At 41.4% G+C, this 18,792-nt stretch overlaps 1 protein-coding gene across 5 annotated transcripts in view; it reads left to right on the plus strand.

Moving 5' to 3' along the window:
- The first annotated feature begins 873 nt into the window (after positions 1 to 873).
- prkar1b (protein kinase, cAMP-dependent, regulatory, type I, beta) overlaps positions 874 to 18,792 on the plus strand; it is a 64,187-nt gene continuing 46,268 nt past the window's right edge. The window contains exons 1-3 of one of the 5 annotated variants that reach the window (XM_069149118.1): positions 874 to 1,012; positions 2,639 to 2,829; positions 15,806 to 15,976. In XM_069149118.1, coding sequence (XP_069005219.1) covers positions 2,653 to 2,829; positions 15,806 to 15,976 — 348 coding nt within the window. In that variant the 5' untranslated portion in view covers positions 874 to 1,012; positions 2,639 to 2,652. Of the gene's footprint in view, positions 1,013 to 2,638; positions 2,830 to 12,189; positions 12,284 to 12,330; positions 12,550 to 12,709; positions 12,756 to 15,805; positions 15,977 to 18,792 lie in introns of those variants that run through there. The other 4 variants (XM_069149120.1, XM_069149121.1, XM_069149123.1 and 1 more) reach the window with 4 other exon arrangements.

Consider the following 18,792-nt stretch of genomic DNA (forward strand, 5'->3'; position numbering starts at 1 on the left):
CAACGCTGTGTACAAGAAATTAAGGAATGAGCAGACTCTGTTTTCTATCTATCTATCTATCTATCTATCTATCTATCTATCTATCTATCTATCTATCTATCTATCTATCTATCTATCTTACATGGCATTTGGAAAACATGTACCTATTCCAAAATATGACTGATTGGTCCCTGCTGCTCTCGGTATAAAATATTATTAAGATGCTGTACATTGTTAGGTATACTAATGCACAGAGAGTTTTGAAAAGGTGGTATCAACAATGCTGGCCTTCTTGCTGCCCCCCCCCCCCCCAAAAAAAAATGTAGAAAAAGTGTCTGAATCTGTGGGCTCAGGTTGATTTAACGTTTTGAATTTTAAATTACGTTTTATTTGGAAATTATAGACTCCCTTTATGTGACTCAGAAACATCCAAATATCTCAATGAATGCCCTTAATGATAAACTGGGATACGTTGCCAAGTTTAGGTTACGTAGTTACTTTATTAATCCCGAGGGGACATTTTTTTCGCTACAGCAGCATACAGGAAGCAATAAGATAATAATAGAATAATAGAAAAGCAATAAAATAGCAGTAAAAAATATAAAATGTAAAATATAAAATATAAAATATAAAATGCTTGTGACAGCGGAGCTGGAGGAGTCTTTTGGAGAAAGTGCTCCGCTGTCCCTGCAGCAGGTGGTGGTTATCAAATTCCATTTTTGGGCGGATATTTCCTTTAAGTTTTTTTTTTTTTTTTTTTAATTTTATTTTCTTTTACCTGCAAATCGTCTGCCGCGTGCTCGCTTCTGTTGGCCTCGAGAGAGAGAGAGAGAGAGAGCGCGAGAGAGAGAGCGCGAGCGCCGCTGCGGTCGAGAAGATGACAGATTGACGTCATCGGGACTGACGCAGAGAGAGCAGAGGTAGCAGAGGCAGCAGCAGCAGCAGCAGCAGCATCCCTGCTAACAAACGGTACCTCATCAATCTCCCACCACCAGCGAGGTGTTTTCTCACTGAGCATCCTCCACAAATAACGGTAGGGACACACCGGCGAGAGCACCGACCGGACCGCGTTTACGTAGCATCGGTTTAGACGAGGCCTTCGGTAGTGTTTATGATCTTTGGTAGTAATTCCCCTTCGTTGGTGGTTTTGGTTGTCATTGTGTGAGGTTGGCAATGCTAGCTGTGTTAGCTGCCAATTGAATGCAGCTGGACGGTGTCATCACAAGCTCCACAGTTTACATGAAAAAAAAAAATTAAAAAAAAAATATATATTATGGCTGGACACTGGTATAGTATTTGTCGAGAAGACACTGCACTCGGTAAATCTCCTCCCCAACAGTCATACCCGGTTATTATTTATTATGCATGTCGTAGACGTGCTTTCCCTTTGAGGAAGTGATACATGGCAGTCAACAGCTAGCTGCACCTGCTCAGCTTCCTGGCTTGCCATGAGATATGTCGCTCTGTTATCTGAAATATCTGTAGTCTGACATAATCGTCGCTGTTGTCAGTTCTTACACACTATTACATAACTTACTTTGCATCCACCTGCTGAAGTATTTACTTTCACAAATTAAAGCAGCATTTTCCAAAAAATGTGCATCCACAAAAACGCATTTAAAGGACATACAAGGTCGTGCATTGGTATTTTAAATATTATAGCACGAGGTGTATACCCTTATTTAATCTGTCAGACAATGCAAATGATTGTTTATGTTGTTTTAAGTTTAGCCACAATGTTTTGTGTGGTCTTTCCGTTACCTGCCCACAAACAGGGACTAAGGTTAAACCCTGATTACCCCGTAAATTAAAACACAACGAATAACAGTGTGTCATCGCAATGATCCAAATATCACAGAACTGCAGTATTGCCATCAACCAGTTGCTCATTGAATTGCTGCGTGGCCCCGATGGTGCCCTACAGCGCTTTTCAAAACCGCGGTCTGCGGGGCGAGTTAGACTGTTTGAAATGTTCGATGCTGCTCAAGAAAATGCTTGTCTGGATACTGAGAGCACCTCTAAGTGCCTTGTGTCTGTTTGGAATTGTTTAGATAATATCATAAACAGGCCCAAACTGTCTTACTGTGATCATTTTGTATTTTACTTGTCTCAATTGATTAGTTTATTCCATGTACTAATATATGTATTAACATGAAGTTCTTATTATTATTTGTAGCCCTAGGCTCAGGTGATTTTTCCTGTCTGGCCCTCGTGCAGTTGAGTTAGAATAGCCGTGGTGGTAGTACTTTATGTAATGTAAGTAATCTTATAATTGACAAAATTACATTTTCATGCAGCGTGCATTGTCATATTGCCTAACCACACAACCAAGGTACTAACTTTATTATTGATCTTTACAAATTCTTTGATTTTTTTTTTTCAACTAAGACGCATACACCTGCAACAATTACCGTGATTATCATGTTCATGTCATGGGATCCCTCACCGAAAACATAAGCAACAATCCATTCCTCCTCCATCCCCCCCCCCCCCCCCCCCGTTCCCTTCATATCTTACTGTATGTGCTCCCTACTCGTGTTTTTTTTTTTTCTGTTCTCCTCATCCCTCCTCTCCCCTGCTGTGCCGTTCTACCCCCTTCTCTGTTCTGCTTTCCCTCCCCTCCTCTCATGGTCCACCCTGTTCTCTCCCACTGCCACAGAGATAAAAGATAAGATGGCCACCTCCTCCTCCTCCACTCTGGAAGAAGACGAGAGTTTGAAGGGCTGCGAAATTTTTGTGCAGAAGCACAACATCCAGCAGATCCTCAAAGAGTGCATTGTGAACCTCTGCATCGCTAAGCCTGAGCGTCCTATGAAGTTCCTGCGGGAGCACTTTGAAAAACTGGAGAAGGTTGGTGATAACAAAGTTCTGTGCTCATATGACTTAAGTCTGTCAATTTGAACCTCTGTTCGTAATGTGAGGGTGTTTGTCGACTGCTGTTTGTGTGTGGTGAGCTTTAAGGTGTGTTAACGTGTATATGATGTGTGACATGCATTTCCATTGCCGTTTGTGCTAACTAAGCAGTGTTTCTCATCATATTCCTCTGTGTCCTTATATGGACTGTGACAATGAAGTAGCATTTACATTTGAATAAGTGGTTATCACAGGCTCTGTTAAAAGGTGGAAGGCTCTTTCAATCAAATATCCCATTAAGTGTCCCGGTATTTTAGCACACAGTGACTGAAACTGTTTTATTTGTTTGTTAGGATAGAGCTGCTTAACTAAGATTTGTAACACTGTGTGAAGAGACAAAAAATATCTCAGCTAGCTACAATATTAAAGACAGACTGTACTCAAGCTCCTATAAAAGAGCTTTCATTTTCCATCCTATAATAGGAGAACCCATCAGGGAACGTGAGAAGAGCACCCATAAAAGGCCAGTGTCCTGCTCGCAGACTCAGACAGCAGACTTTTTGTATCTGCCTGTCTTTCTGTCTGTCAGTCTGGCTATCTGTCGGCAGAGGGTCAAGAAGAGATGACACGTTCATTAAAAGATAACAGCTGCACAGAGGAGAGGAGAATTTTTTGGAATAGCGAGAAAAGAGCAATCATAACTAGAAAACAGGTTAAAACCTCTGCAGCACATTCCCTGTGGTTCACAAACAACGTGACCGCTCAGTGTTAGAGAGTGTGTGTGCGTGTCCCTTTTCACCTAATCTGATGTCTCTTGCTGGCACCACTGCAGTAGCAAAATGTTTTTTACATGAACGTTGCTTCCTTAAGTCTTTCTGTATTTAGAAGTAGCCTATTAGATTAAATAATCTGGAATTTATTAGTATGCCCATCATATTGCTTTTTAAAAAAATTCAAAACAAAAAGATGAAGTATCATAAAACATTCAAATCTTCCACTATTTAGCCTGAATGGATGTTCTTTTGTTTAGCTTCCATCATGCAGTGGTACAGTTGGAAGTTTGCTCATGAGCAGATCATAAGATTTTTTGTTTTTTGTTTTTAACAATAGGCTCTACTCTTACACTCTTACGAGGTCATCAAGGCGTCAGAGTTTGAGCTGGAGGCTGCTGATGGTGACCTGAGGAGAGTGTAGCCTTGGAAAGAAATCTCTAACAAGAGAAGTGATTGTGGAGAGAGATCAAATACAGATACAACGGGAATGAAGTTCACTATCCTTCATATCTAGAGGAGGGTTTTCATCCCTGCTGCAGTGGCGTGTGGATGCGTGTCCTAGCATGTGAGAGTCATCTGATTTGGTAAATTATTAACATGAGTGAGATTTTTGTTCTTTTTTTTGTTTTTCTAATGAATTAAATGCTTCATCAAGTAAATACAAGTAATGCTTTTTCAGTATGATCACGGAATTTCTTCAAATATTTTTTTAATCATTTATTACCGTGAAAAAATAAATCCAAGCAGTGCAGTCAAACTCTCGCTTACAACCACAGTTTGTACCTAAGTCTAATTTGTTGGGACAGAATGTACACAAAGATCAAGCTCAAGCTGTTCTCTTTTTGCTTGATGTCCTGCAACCAGTTTTGTGTTTGCATCTGTCAGCTTTTCAGAATCAGGAGCAGTTGTCATCACAGAGTTACACGCAGGGACACTAATGCCCCTTTTCCACTGAGTGTTAGCTGCGTGGTTTGACTCTATTCAATGAATTTTTTACATCAGGCAAAACCTTTGCCAAGGTTCCAGTTGAACTGAGCTGATACTAAATGGTGACCTGAAAACAGGGAGAATCATCACACAGGACTTCTTGAACATTCCCGCCATTGTTAAATAGCCACGTTACTATAGTGGCTGCAATGTTTTCTGTTCATCAGACGACTCGATTAGATGGCAACCCGCAAAATCACCCCAAGGTCAAGTGAGGAGGTGGAGACGTTTCTCTGTTTGGTTGCCAATGATATCCAACAATGTCCCCGTTTGTGTTGCGTTGAGGATGACGTCACAGTATTTTCATGCGGTGCCGATACAACTATCAGCTACACTGATAGGATTATTATCTGTAGTGGAAAATAAATACCCGAAAATAACCTGATATCAAAAGAGACTGGAGTCAAGTAGAGTAGAGTTAGAACTGGCTGTGGAAAAGGTGCATTAGCATCAAAATGAGCACAGCACTGATAGAAGCGCTACTGCTACCGTTACTGGGGACTGTAATGCTGCGTAGGCAGAGAGGCAGCATGAATATTAATGGAGGTGATAGAGCTCAGCAGAAGCAAGTTGTGAACGAGTCATGATATAAGCTGACATGTTGTACACCTGCCCTACGTGCATTCCATCACAATAACAAATGAGCTTCCAAGATTCTTGTATTGTGATCAAACCTCAATGTTGAGAAAGTCCATAGTGGGTTTGTTAAAAAAAAAAAAAAAAAAAAAACAGGCCTACATTTTTTTCATGAAAGTTCAAGTGCTTATGTTACATTATTCACAAGTGAGTGACATAACGCGCTTAAGAGGAACATTGAAAATATGAATTTATATTGGAGGATTAATTACCTTATCTAAATGACTAGCTCTGAAACAAGGTACAGCACACGTTCATGCTCTGGTTTACAGTGGCACCAGTGCAATCTGTATAAGTGGCCGGGCCACAGTATTGCATGTGAGGTGCTCTCTGCAGAATCCTTCTCAGCCTTTGCAATACATTATAATGTGTTCTTGTCTTGTTGCCTGTGCTGCAGAAGCTACACTCTTCAGGCAGGTATCACAATATTGTCAGTGCTGCTGGTTACACACAGCACTGAAACAGCCTGCATCCACCTGTAAGCTCTGATTACGGTCTCCTATTAGGGGTGGAAATTTGTCACGACAATCTCCCTCTGTGCAGGACAAGTGTGTGCTGCAGCAAACAGGCAGACCAAATAACAATAGTCCGACTGCTTAGATGATTGCAAAACAAAAAAACCTCGATATCATAATTTTCTTGACTTGACAGGAAATATACATTTGCATAATTGAAAGAAATTTGGTTGGGAGCGTATCCTATTAGGACACATCCTGCACCTCTAATGTTTTCAGTGTGTGAGCTCTGAATCTTTGACTTTTTACCAGCCTGATGTGTAGAAAGGCACACAGGTTCTTTTACTTATTTTGCTGGTGCACTGTTTTGCACTTTGTGAGGCTGCCTTAAATTGTTATGTTGTTGAATGGTGGTCAGTGAAATCCCCTGATGTATACAAGTGGTTGAAAGTAAAAAAATAAAAAAAAATAATAATAATATGAAGACTTCCAGCCCGTACATGTCCACAGTTGCCCAACACTATTCCAGTCAAGCCATCCAAATCTGGGCTTACGCTGTTGTGAGGTCAGTCATTCGTGGAATTGAAACAGGCCATGTATGCTTTTGCGGTGTCCCAGTTATTTAAGAGGCTTATTGTGTTCCTTTCCTCCAGCTCTGGGGAACTTTGATGGCAATATTTCATTCAAAAAGCCATGTCCATTTAACCTGAATTTCGGGCAGCAGATAAAACATTGTTGCCATCGTATTTTCTGAAGTCTGCATTGCTATTCTTTTCTTAAGGCTTATCTCTGTTCTGTTTCTCAAAATCTTTTCCTTAATGTCTCAAATCTTTTGTTTCTCAGGAAAAAAAAAAAAACTTTCAATGTGGGAAGACTATTTTAAATGATTTTGTAGAATCCGAGGTCTCAGTTCTCATTTCTGATTCTGGCAGTCTTTTAGAGTAGGTAGCTCTCAAGCACTCAAAGACAAAACAGAAAATACACCTTTTTCATGACATTTTCTCCTGTATTTCACCCTCTGCGTTTGTTTGCGTTTGCCTTTCTTCTCTCAGTCATTTTCGTCAAGGCAACTATAGAGGATAGATAGACTGTAGTCTGTCCTGTGTTCAATGAGCCCCTTTATTCACAAAGTTTATTCCCTCTGCCCTCTGATGTGTTCAGGTTTTTTTCTGTATGCCAATTAGATCACTGGAGCATTCTTTCTCCTCTTTCGCCAGACTTGAGCTCATTTGAAATCTGCACAGGATCCATTTCATACAGCACTTGTGTTCTTATCTGGAAAATCTGCTTTTCTGCTTCGGTTTCTCCATTGTCTGCCATCTCACTCTTTTTCATTGATGTCATGTTTTTTTTTTTTCTGCCGTCCTCTACAGACTCGCTCTCTTTTCTTTCTGTCTTTCGATCTGTCTTGAGAGCGCACCAAATCATCAGTATGACTAGTTTGTTTTTAACTTTTGTCTTGGTGTTTTGGTGTTTTGGCATGTTTTCGGTCCTCAGCTGATGTTGTGAACGGAAAAATAACAGGTCGCCCTCGCTCCCTTTCATCCTGCCTATTTATGCATGGCAATGATGCTTTTGATCTCCACAATAGTAGCTTCAGATGGGTGTTCTCGACTCCCCATCTCTATCAGCTCAGCTCAGCTCAGTGTGTAATTGCAGAGAAGTGAACCTTCATTTTTGGCACACTACATTGTAGAAAGACAAAACATTTCTGTGTCGGCTTAGCTGACTGAGCTGAGAGGGCAATCTTTTAACAGCCGTTTTCTATTTGTCAGTGTGTTTGGCACTGTTGTTTTCCGTGAGCCTGCAGTTGAAAATGTGTAAGTATGCTTAAAGATTGTTTCTTATCAATAAAAAAGCTTGTTATGGCATTACAGCTCTGACGACCGGCCTATTAAAACAGTGATTAACAAAGAATTCATGTCAAATAGACAGGATTGATATTTTCAGTCCTTTGTGCCTGTTTGAGCGTGCATAATACTGTAAGTGATCACTCCTGCAGAAATCTGTTTTTGGTGGTCAAAGGAATGCTGCACTAAACTAGAAATGGTGACTAATAGCCTGTTGGGCATCATTACAGATCTGCCCAACAGGCAGCATCAGCTGAAAGAGCCAGGACTGAATGCGTGACTGTGGATATGTCACTCAGGAAGTGGACAGCTGGCAGCACAGATGTTTTCTTGAATTAGGCATTTTGCATATTTACTGGGCTTAACAGTGTGTCCTGGTATCTTAGAACTGCTGTTGCTAGCTTTGTCTACTGAAAATCCATCATGTACTGGTTGCACGTCTCCACCCTTTCTTCTTTCTCTCTGTTGCTTTGCATGAGAACATATCTGATGACTTAAGATGTGTCTCTCTCCTTCTGCGATTTTCTATGCAGCTATGTGGGACTCAACACTTTGATCTTTACATAATGTACCATCTGCACTGGTAACTACGTTTTCTGTGCCTTGACAGCCGTCACTCCTCAACTCCATCTGTATGTCTGTAATGCTTGGACATGAGTCTAAGCAAGCACCATATTTGGGTGAGTACAGCCTTAGTCCTGCTCTTCTGTAGGTTTTGTACACTAATTACCCCTTTATCTTTCTAATTATCCTATATTAGCCTTGGGGGGGGGTGTTTATTATTTTTTGGAGAACATTTGTAGAAAGTTTTCATCAGCAACTTTTTTCTGCTGAATGGTGAAAATATGGAAAACTGTTAACACTGAATTCTTTATTCTGACAAATTTGAACATTCACTACATCATGTGTGTTTTGAGCATCAAAAACTAATACTATTTACTTTAATTGTATTAATGTGGTGGCATACTTTCTAGACAAACTATCCACTTAATTACCATGTTTACCATAAATAACAGTTTTTTCTTATTTGAGTTTACTGAAACTTTCCTGCTTCTTCTATCTGTGCTTGTGCTGGTATGTCTTTCTATAATTAGCAGAATGCCCCCTGTGTTCTTTACCCTCACAGGGTTATCATAAGTTTGTTTCTCGTGCTTCACTCCTGGCTTTTTACAGTTTCTTCCTTATTCCGATTCTCTCTCATCTTTTCATTCCTCCCCTTTTCCTCAGGGGCCGTGGCCCGGCAGTCTGTGTTTCATAGTTTTCATAATGTTCCTTTGTTTTCTCCCATCATCTAACACATATCCTTTGTTGTCCCACTCAAACTTGCTATATGTCTTCAGTTCTCCATCCCCAAACTTGGAAAAAAAAACACATTTCCATTCAGGAATCCATTTTTTGCCTTTAGAATACATTTAAAATGTGATTTTATTGACTATTTTAGCATCATTAAGTTTGTCATGTAAGACAAATACAAACCCTGCTTTATCAGCTCTGTTTGTGAATGAGTCCTATCGCATTATGGAGGTTCTTTACTCTGTCTGTCACTGTTGCAGTCAGTCAGTCACTGTCTCCCACTCCTATGTAAGACGAGAAGCCTTTCTGTGCTGCCAGCCATTCAGCTGTCACCAGGACCTATCATAACAAATCCACCAGTTCCTTCAAAGGCCTCTGATTGACAATTCGTCAGGAGGGTTTGGTTGTTTGTTGAGTCTGCTGAGAGCATTTAGAGGAGAATTATGTGTAGCTTTGGGATTATCTCCCCTATCTTCTACCCTCTCTTTTGTTTCTTTTACTTTGTCTCGTTTCCTGCTTTAGATCAGTGCCAGTGGTATGCATACATGCAGCATTTTAGCAGCAAAGATCTAGAAATCTCAGTTCAGTTCAGCATCACAAACAATCTGTCGTATGCACAAAGACTTGCAAAGTTTTGTAGCACCGGTGTAATTAGTGTCTCCAGCCTCTGTGTTCACTCATCACCACCATGCTGGGAGCAGGGCAGTCTGTCAGATCAGCCTGTGTTGAGCGCAGTGACCCGGGCCTAAACCTCCTCATCCCTGGCTCACCTTGGGCCCCTGCAGGTAAATCAGACCCCCAGCCCGTCTCCACGGTGGTCCTTCTTTGTCCTCTCTCATCTGCCCGTTGCATCCCTCCACCTTTCCCTACCACTCTAAGGTTTGTGTGAGAAAAAAAAGATATGTTCAGAAAATAAACAGGATTGCAACAAAACATGTTAGCCTGAGCAGTAACATAAGGTCCCATCCAAATATAATAAAGTTTGGTAAAGTAGTCAATTTACCTGTTACCAGGCAGACTTGTTGGTTTCCAATAATAGACTGCTAAAAAAATTCAAGGACTGCCACTAACAATGATCAAATAATTATCATATTATTTTCTTGATTAATTGGTTAATTTGTTTTGTCTACAAAATCGATCATCGTGAATTTTAGTCTCCCCGTTTTGTCAATCAGAGTATTTACAAAAACAATGTTGCCACGTGCTTACGTCATAGGCTCCACTGTAGCCTCCTCCGTCCCTGCTTTTACAGCTGTAAAACAGTGGATAAATGTGTTTTTTTAGTGTCACAACCCCAAAATGACTCAGTTCAGTCCAATAACATTTGGGAAGTCTAAAAAGCTGCACAAATGGGGATTATTGTTTCCCCATTCCAGTTGGCATAGGGCTAAACTGGAAGTTAGCCAGCTTCGGTGCCTGTAGAGGAAATCCATTATGCTTTTATCCAGCTGGTGCTCGAATGTCTCACCAGACAACAGATTTAAAAAGTCTGCACTCTTTGCAATACAAAGAGATTTTTTCTGGCACTGATTGGCTTAATCAACACTGTGTGAACTCATCTGTCTCATTCATTTATATGTAAAAGTCCCAAAATTCAGAACAAAATGTTTGATGACTCTTTGGCTGTGTCTGTGCGATATTCCAGAGACAGTAGTATAATACAGTTACTTCATACCAGATGCTCCATTGTATGGACAAAATGCCTGCAGATTTAACAGTTTTATTTCAGAGTTGAGACGTAGCTGTGGGTTTGAGGTCACAATAACTGTTGGTTAAAGGTTAAGTTTTAACAGGTAATCTTGTACGTTGATATTAGTGAATTAATACACCCAATGGGGAGTTGCCATGTGGACAGTGGGACTAGTTTGTGTGCGTGTGCGTGTTGCAACGATAAATAGCGTGAACATGATTTCATAGCACTCTACACACTCGCAGAGCTAATACAGCAGTGAACTTTCTGTCCATTGTAGTGCTGTAATGGTGTGGAACAGAGTGTTGAGTAGACTGTTAGCTCCGCTGGTGGATCAACTCTGCATGCTTCATTACCTGTGTGTGTGTGTCTGTGTGTGTGTTTGTGTGGCACCTTGTTGTTTTTATGCTTTCGGCCCCAGCAGTGGAGAGTGAAACTATCTATGTCACCGGACGAGGCTACTTAAGGTAACCACTTATGGATGTTTCCTTTTTCTCTCGCTAATATCAGAAGTTAACTTCATGGAAGAATGGATCTTTTGAGCTATTTGTGCACCGAACCCACTGATCCTTTCTGATTAGTTGAATGCTTTTGTTCTGAGCCTGATGGGTGGCTGGGCTGATTATTATTGGTGAGTCACAGGAACAGAGTTAGTCATAACTTTTGTTCATGTCTGCTTGGTGCAAATTGGTTCAGGGATTGAACAAAACAGAATAGACCCATTTTAATATGAATCATAATGCATAAATTAGTTTAAATTGGAATTGATGGTTTTAATAACAGTGACTCGGAGCGAGTGTGTGTGGAATAGGATTTGTGTCATCTTTTGTCCGTGTCTTCATTCTTTAATCTCTGACCCATAGCCACTAATGGAAAACCCTCTTTTTAACGAGCTTTTGTGTCCTGCCTACGCCTGTGTCCTCTGTCTCCTCTCCTCTCTTTTTCTGGCACACAGCCGCTGATGATGACGCAGGGAGAGCAGAGAGGAGAAGGGGGAAAAGAGTAGGGCAATAGTACTAATTCTACAGAGGAAAAGTATATGACTGCATAAAAAGAACGCAGATGCATTTTGTCTATCTGCTCTACATAGCGCTACAAATAATAAACGCCGTCTTCGACTGCCTTGTCTATGTGTTGTTACAGAGCAGCTTAAGGAAGAAATGCTCAGTCTCTATTGCAGTTAAAGCCACATACAAGCTGTTTCTAGCTCACCTTGAATTAACAAAGCCTCCTCTGTAGACACCTTTACACTTATAAGACGTCACAGGCACAGGCACCACAACAATATGAGGACTTGTTAGTGCTAGGAACAGAGCCTTCACTTGATTGCTGACCCTCTGACATAAGAGGAAAGCGTGTGGGCAGTCGGGAGATGAGTAAGGAGCAAGAAGGACAGTGCACGTACCGAGCGGTGTCTGGCACACACAGGGAATGTACGGGATGGTGATGTATCCCCATGGGAATGTTTGGATCCATTCACTGGTGCAAAACATACAGACACACCATTTGGCCAGAACAGAAGTCAATATTGAGTGGTGGGGGGGGGGGGGGGGGGGGGGGGGGGGGGAGTGACGTGTGAGTGAGAGAGAGAAGGAGAGCGAGGCTGTCTGTAAACAGGCATCAGAACGCTTGCGTATGAATGTAGGTGTGTGAGCCACCATAGCTTCCTTCTCAGACTCAACAACAACTATTCAGGATGCTCACAGTACCCAGTTGTCATAGTTACGGAGGGTACTAAGAGGAGCCCGCTCATTGCGCCACCTGACTGTGAGTAAGAGAGAGGGAGAGAGGGAGAACACAGAAACACAGAGTTGCGCAGGAGCGATGGAGCGACAGGCTTTTTGCTGTGATCAGTGTTTTCATCAGTAGACTTGTTCTTCAGCAGCCGTGTCGTGGGGATTGCAGACATTTTGCCACTTGCACGCTCTCACTTTGTCTCGCACCAACTTGGATTCTCTGCTTACTTGCACGAACACACAGCGGCTGCTGTGCTAGAATGTCAGGATGCTGATGCATCGTGACATGTGTGTCAGGTGTGTATGAGATGGGGATCCATGTGTGTTGATTCCCATGCACACTTTGACACACACACACACACACACACACACACACACACACACACACACACACACACACACACACACACACACACACACACACACACTTTGATTTGATGCCTGGTGTTTCTGACAGGCTGCAGGACACACAGCGGGCCTCGCCAGGGGACCTCCGTGCCATGGTAAATACTCCTGATTGCTAACGTTGGCTGTGTAATATCCAATGGGTTCGATCAAGAAGGATACAGCACTGTACAAGTTCTGTCTAGGCTTGGCACTGCCTAGTTTTAGTGAGTGTGTGTGAATTTAAGTGACCATTAGTGACGGATCTAGACAGCAGTATGTTGACAGTGTTTGCTAGTTTGTGATTCAGACTTGTAGTTTGTCTGGAGGGAGGGGAGAAAGACTCATGTTTCTATGTAAGTGTTTGTTTGGGCTCTTAGGAGGAAGCAGTGTGTTACTTGATTGCAGAACTTGCCACCTTGATTAAGCTGAGTGAGAGCGCTCATCTTCGGCTGCAGTCTGCCCGTGCATGTGTTTGTGCGCTTGCGTGTGTGTGTGTGTGTGTGTGTGTGTGTGTGTGTGTGTGTGTGTGTGTGTGTGTGTGTGTGTGTGTGTGTGTGTGAGAAAGTGTATGTGTGTGCACTGATGCTGCTCTTTGGTTCTGCTTCCCCTCTGCTCCTCCTGCTGGCTGTGTTCCCTCAGGCAGTGACTCTGCGTATGTGTGTGACCTCGAGTGTGTTTGCTTGCTCCTCTGACTTGTGTGTACAAGAGATCTGTATAATCCCATTGTTTTACACAGACAGGGAGTAACCGTTGGCTGTAATGAGCAGGAGAGAGACAAAGTCAGACAGAGCAGGAGGTGAAATTAAGAGATGCGCTGACACAAAGATCATTAGATGAAAGAATAGTTTCTCAAAGACTGAGTCAAAGTACGAGCTAATGAATGCCTTGCAGATCCTTTTTATATGCACGGATGTACGTATGACTGATTCCATGCACAACAAATTACGCCGTCGGGATTATTGAAACAGACAGTTGAGAAAGACTGTGCAGAGAAGTGCTGAGTTTTGAGGTCGGGAGTTCTGTTTGCCTCAGTTTTCGAGTGATATGATGTCTTCTCACTGTCACTTACTTTCTTCGTCTCTTGGTTTTCTTATCTGTTTCTGCGGGGTTCCTGATCTCTCTGTCATACGTTGCTCCCGCTTTGTTTCTTTCTGTCCCTCCCTGTCAGTATATCTGAGCTCAAGGCTTTAAATCATCACTCTGATTCTTAATCCCAGCTGCTCGAGGGCTTTGTTTCCCTCTCACCTTTCCAGCTTTGCAGTGGAAAAAATTCCCTCAGTATGTTTCATAGAAAACGGTGATACTTGAATTATACATATTTAGAGGTGGTATGAATTTGATGCTGTTAGGATGGTGGTATAAAGCTAGATTGAGGATTTGTTTAATAAGCAACTTTTTTCTGCATTTGTGATGTGAACAAGTAAGTTTTTCTTCATTCGTCGATCCATAATAGCACATAGTTATCAATAATCACTTAAATATTAAATGTTATAGAAAAGGATTTAAACAATTTACTAAAATTATTACGGCCTTAGCAAAACCAAAATAAATAAACTATAATGAAACATAAACAAATGTGTTTTTTTTATACATTTGAAGGATCATACATTTCAGAAAACAATGAAAATAGTAAAAAAAATGTGCACTATTTTAAAGGTCAGTTATAATAAAAAGGAAAGCAATAATATTTTTTTTATTAAGAAGATGGAACCTGAGAATGTTTGATCACTTTGCTTGAAAAAAGGCGAAACAATGACAGTAATTACTGATGAATTTTACATCAATAAACTTAGTTCTAGACTCAACATAACGAGAGGGTCTTCTGGAGCGCATGAAACGTGATTGATATTCTGTCTGCGTTGTAACGAAAAAGAGTTATGTGTCTGTTGATTTTACCTGCTTGTTGACTAAATGGTGAATTTACTGTCTTGTTACTCGGCCAAACTCAACAATTGCAGTAAATTTAAATTTCAGTTTTTGTTTGGTGGACCAAGACCAAAATGTGCGTAGTATTGTTTTAACTTTACTTGAAAGACAGAACACTGGTGGTCTGAAAAATCTGTTCTTCCAGTCGCTCTCCTTCTGTTTATTTGTGTCTGTGGTGTTTCTGCTGTACAGTGTGAGAGTGACACTTCTTGCCACACTTAGCTGTCTGAAATCTTGTCTGTCTGAGACTTCTTTGTTCATTCCTGACTGTACAGTAGCAATGCACTGAAAAAGCAAACAGAGGAATGGCTTTAACATTACAGAAATACTGCTAAAAAAAAAAAAAATCGGTGTAAGATATTCTTATTGCACCAAAACATGTAATGGTAAATGAACCTGCTGTTAATTACACACACCGATGCACTCAAATACAGGAATAAGCGCACAATGCCAGCAGATGCAAATAGATCCACGCAGCCATTGTGAGTATCTGTGTAGAAATACACAAATCAGTGGATGATGTCTCCCTTTGCACAAACTGTTATCCCATTCCCTTTGTCAGAAAGCACTCTCACATATGAACAAGTCATCAGAGGCTTTATTGTGTATTTATGTTAATGTGTTAATCAAGTTTGCAATCAATAATTCATCACCTGCGTAGTGTTCAGCAGTTGAAGGGTACGTCAGCCAGAAGCAGCCTGTCTCTGCTTTGATATTCTTATTCCTTGTTGTTCGTTATCTGAGAGGAGGAGTGTACCTGGTTGAGGCTTCTTCTCTTTGTATGTTCAGGCCTCCAGATGTTAATATTTAATGTATTCACATCATGCCACGGCAGCCACGTGTCGGGACAGTGTGCACTCAGAACTAGGACATATCCATTGTACTTTATCTGAGGTTTATTCTGTTATAATATCTGATCTTCCTAAGAATCCACATGATGTTTGGTGTTGAAAAGGGCATTTAGAGAGGTTTGTCAGCCCTTCTTCATGTGATCCTTTTTGAGGTAAAGGAATAATAGATGCTGTCAGATGATCTTGTTTGTCTTTCCTGAAGCTATAATAGTAGTTGCATCTGCTTTTCTAAACATACATCTATTTTCATGCATTTAGTCAACGGGGGCTCTGTGTTGCTCAACCATCTGATGAGTTTTATTTTATTTTTGTCTGTATCTCTCTCTTTAGGCTTGTCCTTCAAAAAAAAAAAAAAAAAAATCTTGTTTTTTTCCCCCTTGTTTTTACAGGAAGAATGCAAGCAGATCATGGCACGCCAGAAATCTAACAGCCAGTCAGACTCACATGATGATGAGGTTTCTCCTCCACCACCGAACCCCGTTGTCAAGGCCCGCCGCCGCAGGGGAGGGGTCAGCGCCGAGGTGTACACTGAGGAGGATGCTGTCAGCTACGTACGCAAGGTCAGACTTGGACGATGGATGTATCTATAAAAAGCTGTTCACAGACACACACACATCCAGTACATGCAGCGCTTATGGGCACATTTATGCTTATATGAACTCAGTTGTTCACGCACAGACGAATGCAGTCAGCCTGCAAATATGTAGTAACGAAGGTTAACTTAAGCTTGTTTAGTGCTTATATTTGTTGAGAAATTAAAGCATCAAAGTAACAAACATACTATAAAAAAAACAATTGAATACGGTACTTCCAGATATAACAGAAATCTGTCATAGATCGGCTAGGGGAAGGACCCAAATGTATAATACAGTGGCAGGTTGAAGAGAACTTTACCTACTTAGAACACAATGTGTAGAGATAAGGTAGAGACCCATGTGTAAGCAGGTGAACACAACAGTCCCTAAGACTGGCAGGAATAAGCTGACAAAACGCTGACAGGAAACAAGATCAGAAATCCAGGAAACCGAACAATTCAAACAACAAATACTTGTAACAAAGACTTTCAACTAAGACTTGAGACAGATTTATCATAAAGGCTGAAGACAAAGGCTGTGCCTCAATTCACGTATTTCCGTGAGTACACGACATGTTACCACACTTACTAGCGTGGCCCGTGAATTTGGACAGTTTAGTGTTGTCTCAAATCGCACATGGCCATTGTGCACTGACCAGAATTGACCGCAGCATTTGAATGCATCATATCTACCGGCTGCATTTGTTAATTTTACTGAAAAGTGAACGTGTTTCCCTTTTGTGTGGACGCTTACATCTCGCATTCGTATAGTGCGATGTTCGCCGCAAACAGCTGGACTGCCAATTTCAGCAGTTTGAAAATAGGCTAGTGGTCCCTCCCTTTCCGCTACGTAGCAAAGATGGCGACTGTTGTTGATGAAAAGTGGAGAGCGCTTCATACAATTTTTTTTGCCTGCAATGAGTTCACCATTCAGTTCACTCATAGTGCTGTCCAATAGCAGTATGGTGGTACCTAGTGAAAAATAAACAGTTTTGTGCGGATGTGCAAAACTTGTATTTGTAGCGGTAGCTTCCTCAGCCGCCGCAGTTTGAAAATACTTTAGGTCTGCGGTCCCTCCCTTCCTGCTACGTAGCCATAACAGTGACCGTTGAGAGTAGAAATTGTCCAGCGTTTCGTACCCAATTTGTCCAGTTTTGCACCGTGCCTATAGTGGACTGCATGTTTCCATGTTTGACAGTGTGAACGCACTTGTATTTAAATTAGCGAGTGTTAGAATGTAAGTACGGGATTTGAGACATAGCATAGGGGAATATGTACTGACTGGGTTAAGGAACACGTGGGGCAGATTGGTTAACTGGGAAAAGGTGAGGTGGGCGTAGCAGGCAACAGACCAGGCATAGAGACAGACAGGGAGACTGGAGACCTCTGGTGGGTGGAGGAAATGATACACAGTAAATATGTTCAGGCAGAAAAAACAAAATCGTGACAAAATCAAGGGTTAGTTTTGGATTAACGAGCAGCCATTGAGCTTGTTTATTGTGATTATTGGCTGACAACAGGGCTGTTACTCTGTTAACACCCACCAAGAGCATGAATGGAGCAACGTGAAGGTGGGAAGGGAGATGAGCAGTGTAAATTTATGACAGTAGTTAATGAACAGACTTGGACGCATCAAGGAATTTATTTGCAGCAGAATACCGAATTTGTGAGTCATCTGCTCAACTGATGTTCAGCACAGATGTTGAGATTCTGTCTGTGATACTCCCACTCATGCTGAACAAAACAACTGCTGTTATTTGTGTCGATTTTAACATGTACAAAGGAATACCCACATTTCAGGGTGCCCTCAGTATGATTATCTGCACAGAAAAAAAGCCCATGTACATACAAAAACGAATTAGAAAGTTAAGTGCACAGGCAAACAAGAAATTGAAGAAAACTTAATCCGGAAGAGAATTTTTTTTTTCTTATGCCATATCTTAATTATGAATATGTTTATTTTATACATGATGTTAAAAAAAAGGAGGTTATTGCAGATAACGTTGCATCTGAACTGACAGACTTGACCGGAAACCAGTGAATTAGTTCTTTTCCTTTTTTTTTTATGCTCAGATTTACTTTCCATCTCTGGTTTGGATGACTATTTGTGTTTTATATTTGTGAACAACAAGGCTGCTAGAGTTATCAGTCCTCTTACAAACTGCCATGATTTATCGGGGCTATAGGAAAGGATGCTCTTATGCCAGAAACTATGACTCACTTTCACACACACACACACACACACACACACACACACACACACACACACACACACACACACACACGCACACACACACTGTAGCTGGTGTATCATGGCTGTGCTTGTTCGTTTGTAATTAACTTGACACGCCATTAATTGCTGGGTAATGACACAACGGCATGAACCCCCGTCACCACTCTGTAATTGCATGGCCACTGGAGCATGCAGTGTGTTTGTGTGTCAGGTGTGTGCATGCACCCACGTGCCTTCACTTTTATGGCTCTGAGGTCTCCACCAGACCCTGCAGTCATGTGTTGTGGCAAAAAGCCTGCCTCCATCTCCAGCCTCCTTTTCTTCACTGCCACTCACTATCTCATGGACTGAAACACACGCATGCAACGATTCACGCATGTGACAAAAGGAATTACTTCATGCACTTACCTAACACAACAGACCCATCAGAGAAAAGTGAATTAGAATAACATGTAAACATGAAAGCACATTATTGCTTCAGTATGAGAGAGGATTTCATTTGGCCATTTATTTATACTGAGGTTTTACACACACACACACACACACACACACACACACACACACACACA

The sequence above is a fragment of the Embiotoca jacksoni genome, unplaced genomic scaffold (assembly GCF_022577435.1).
Source record: "Embiotoca jacksoni isolate LCO1_2020_lvr unplaced genomic scaffold, fEmbJac1.0.p SCAF_15, whole genome shotgun sequence".
Lineage (NCBI taxonomy): Eukaryota > Metazoa > Chordata > Actinopteri > Embiotocidae > Embiotoca > Embiotoca jacksoni.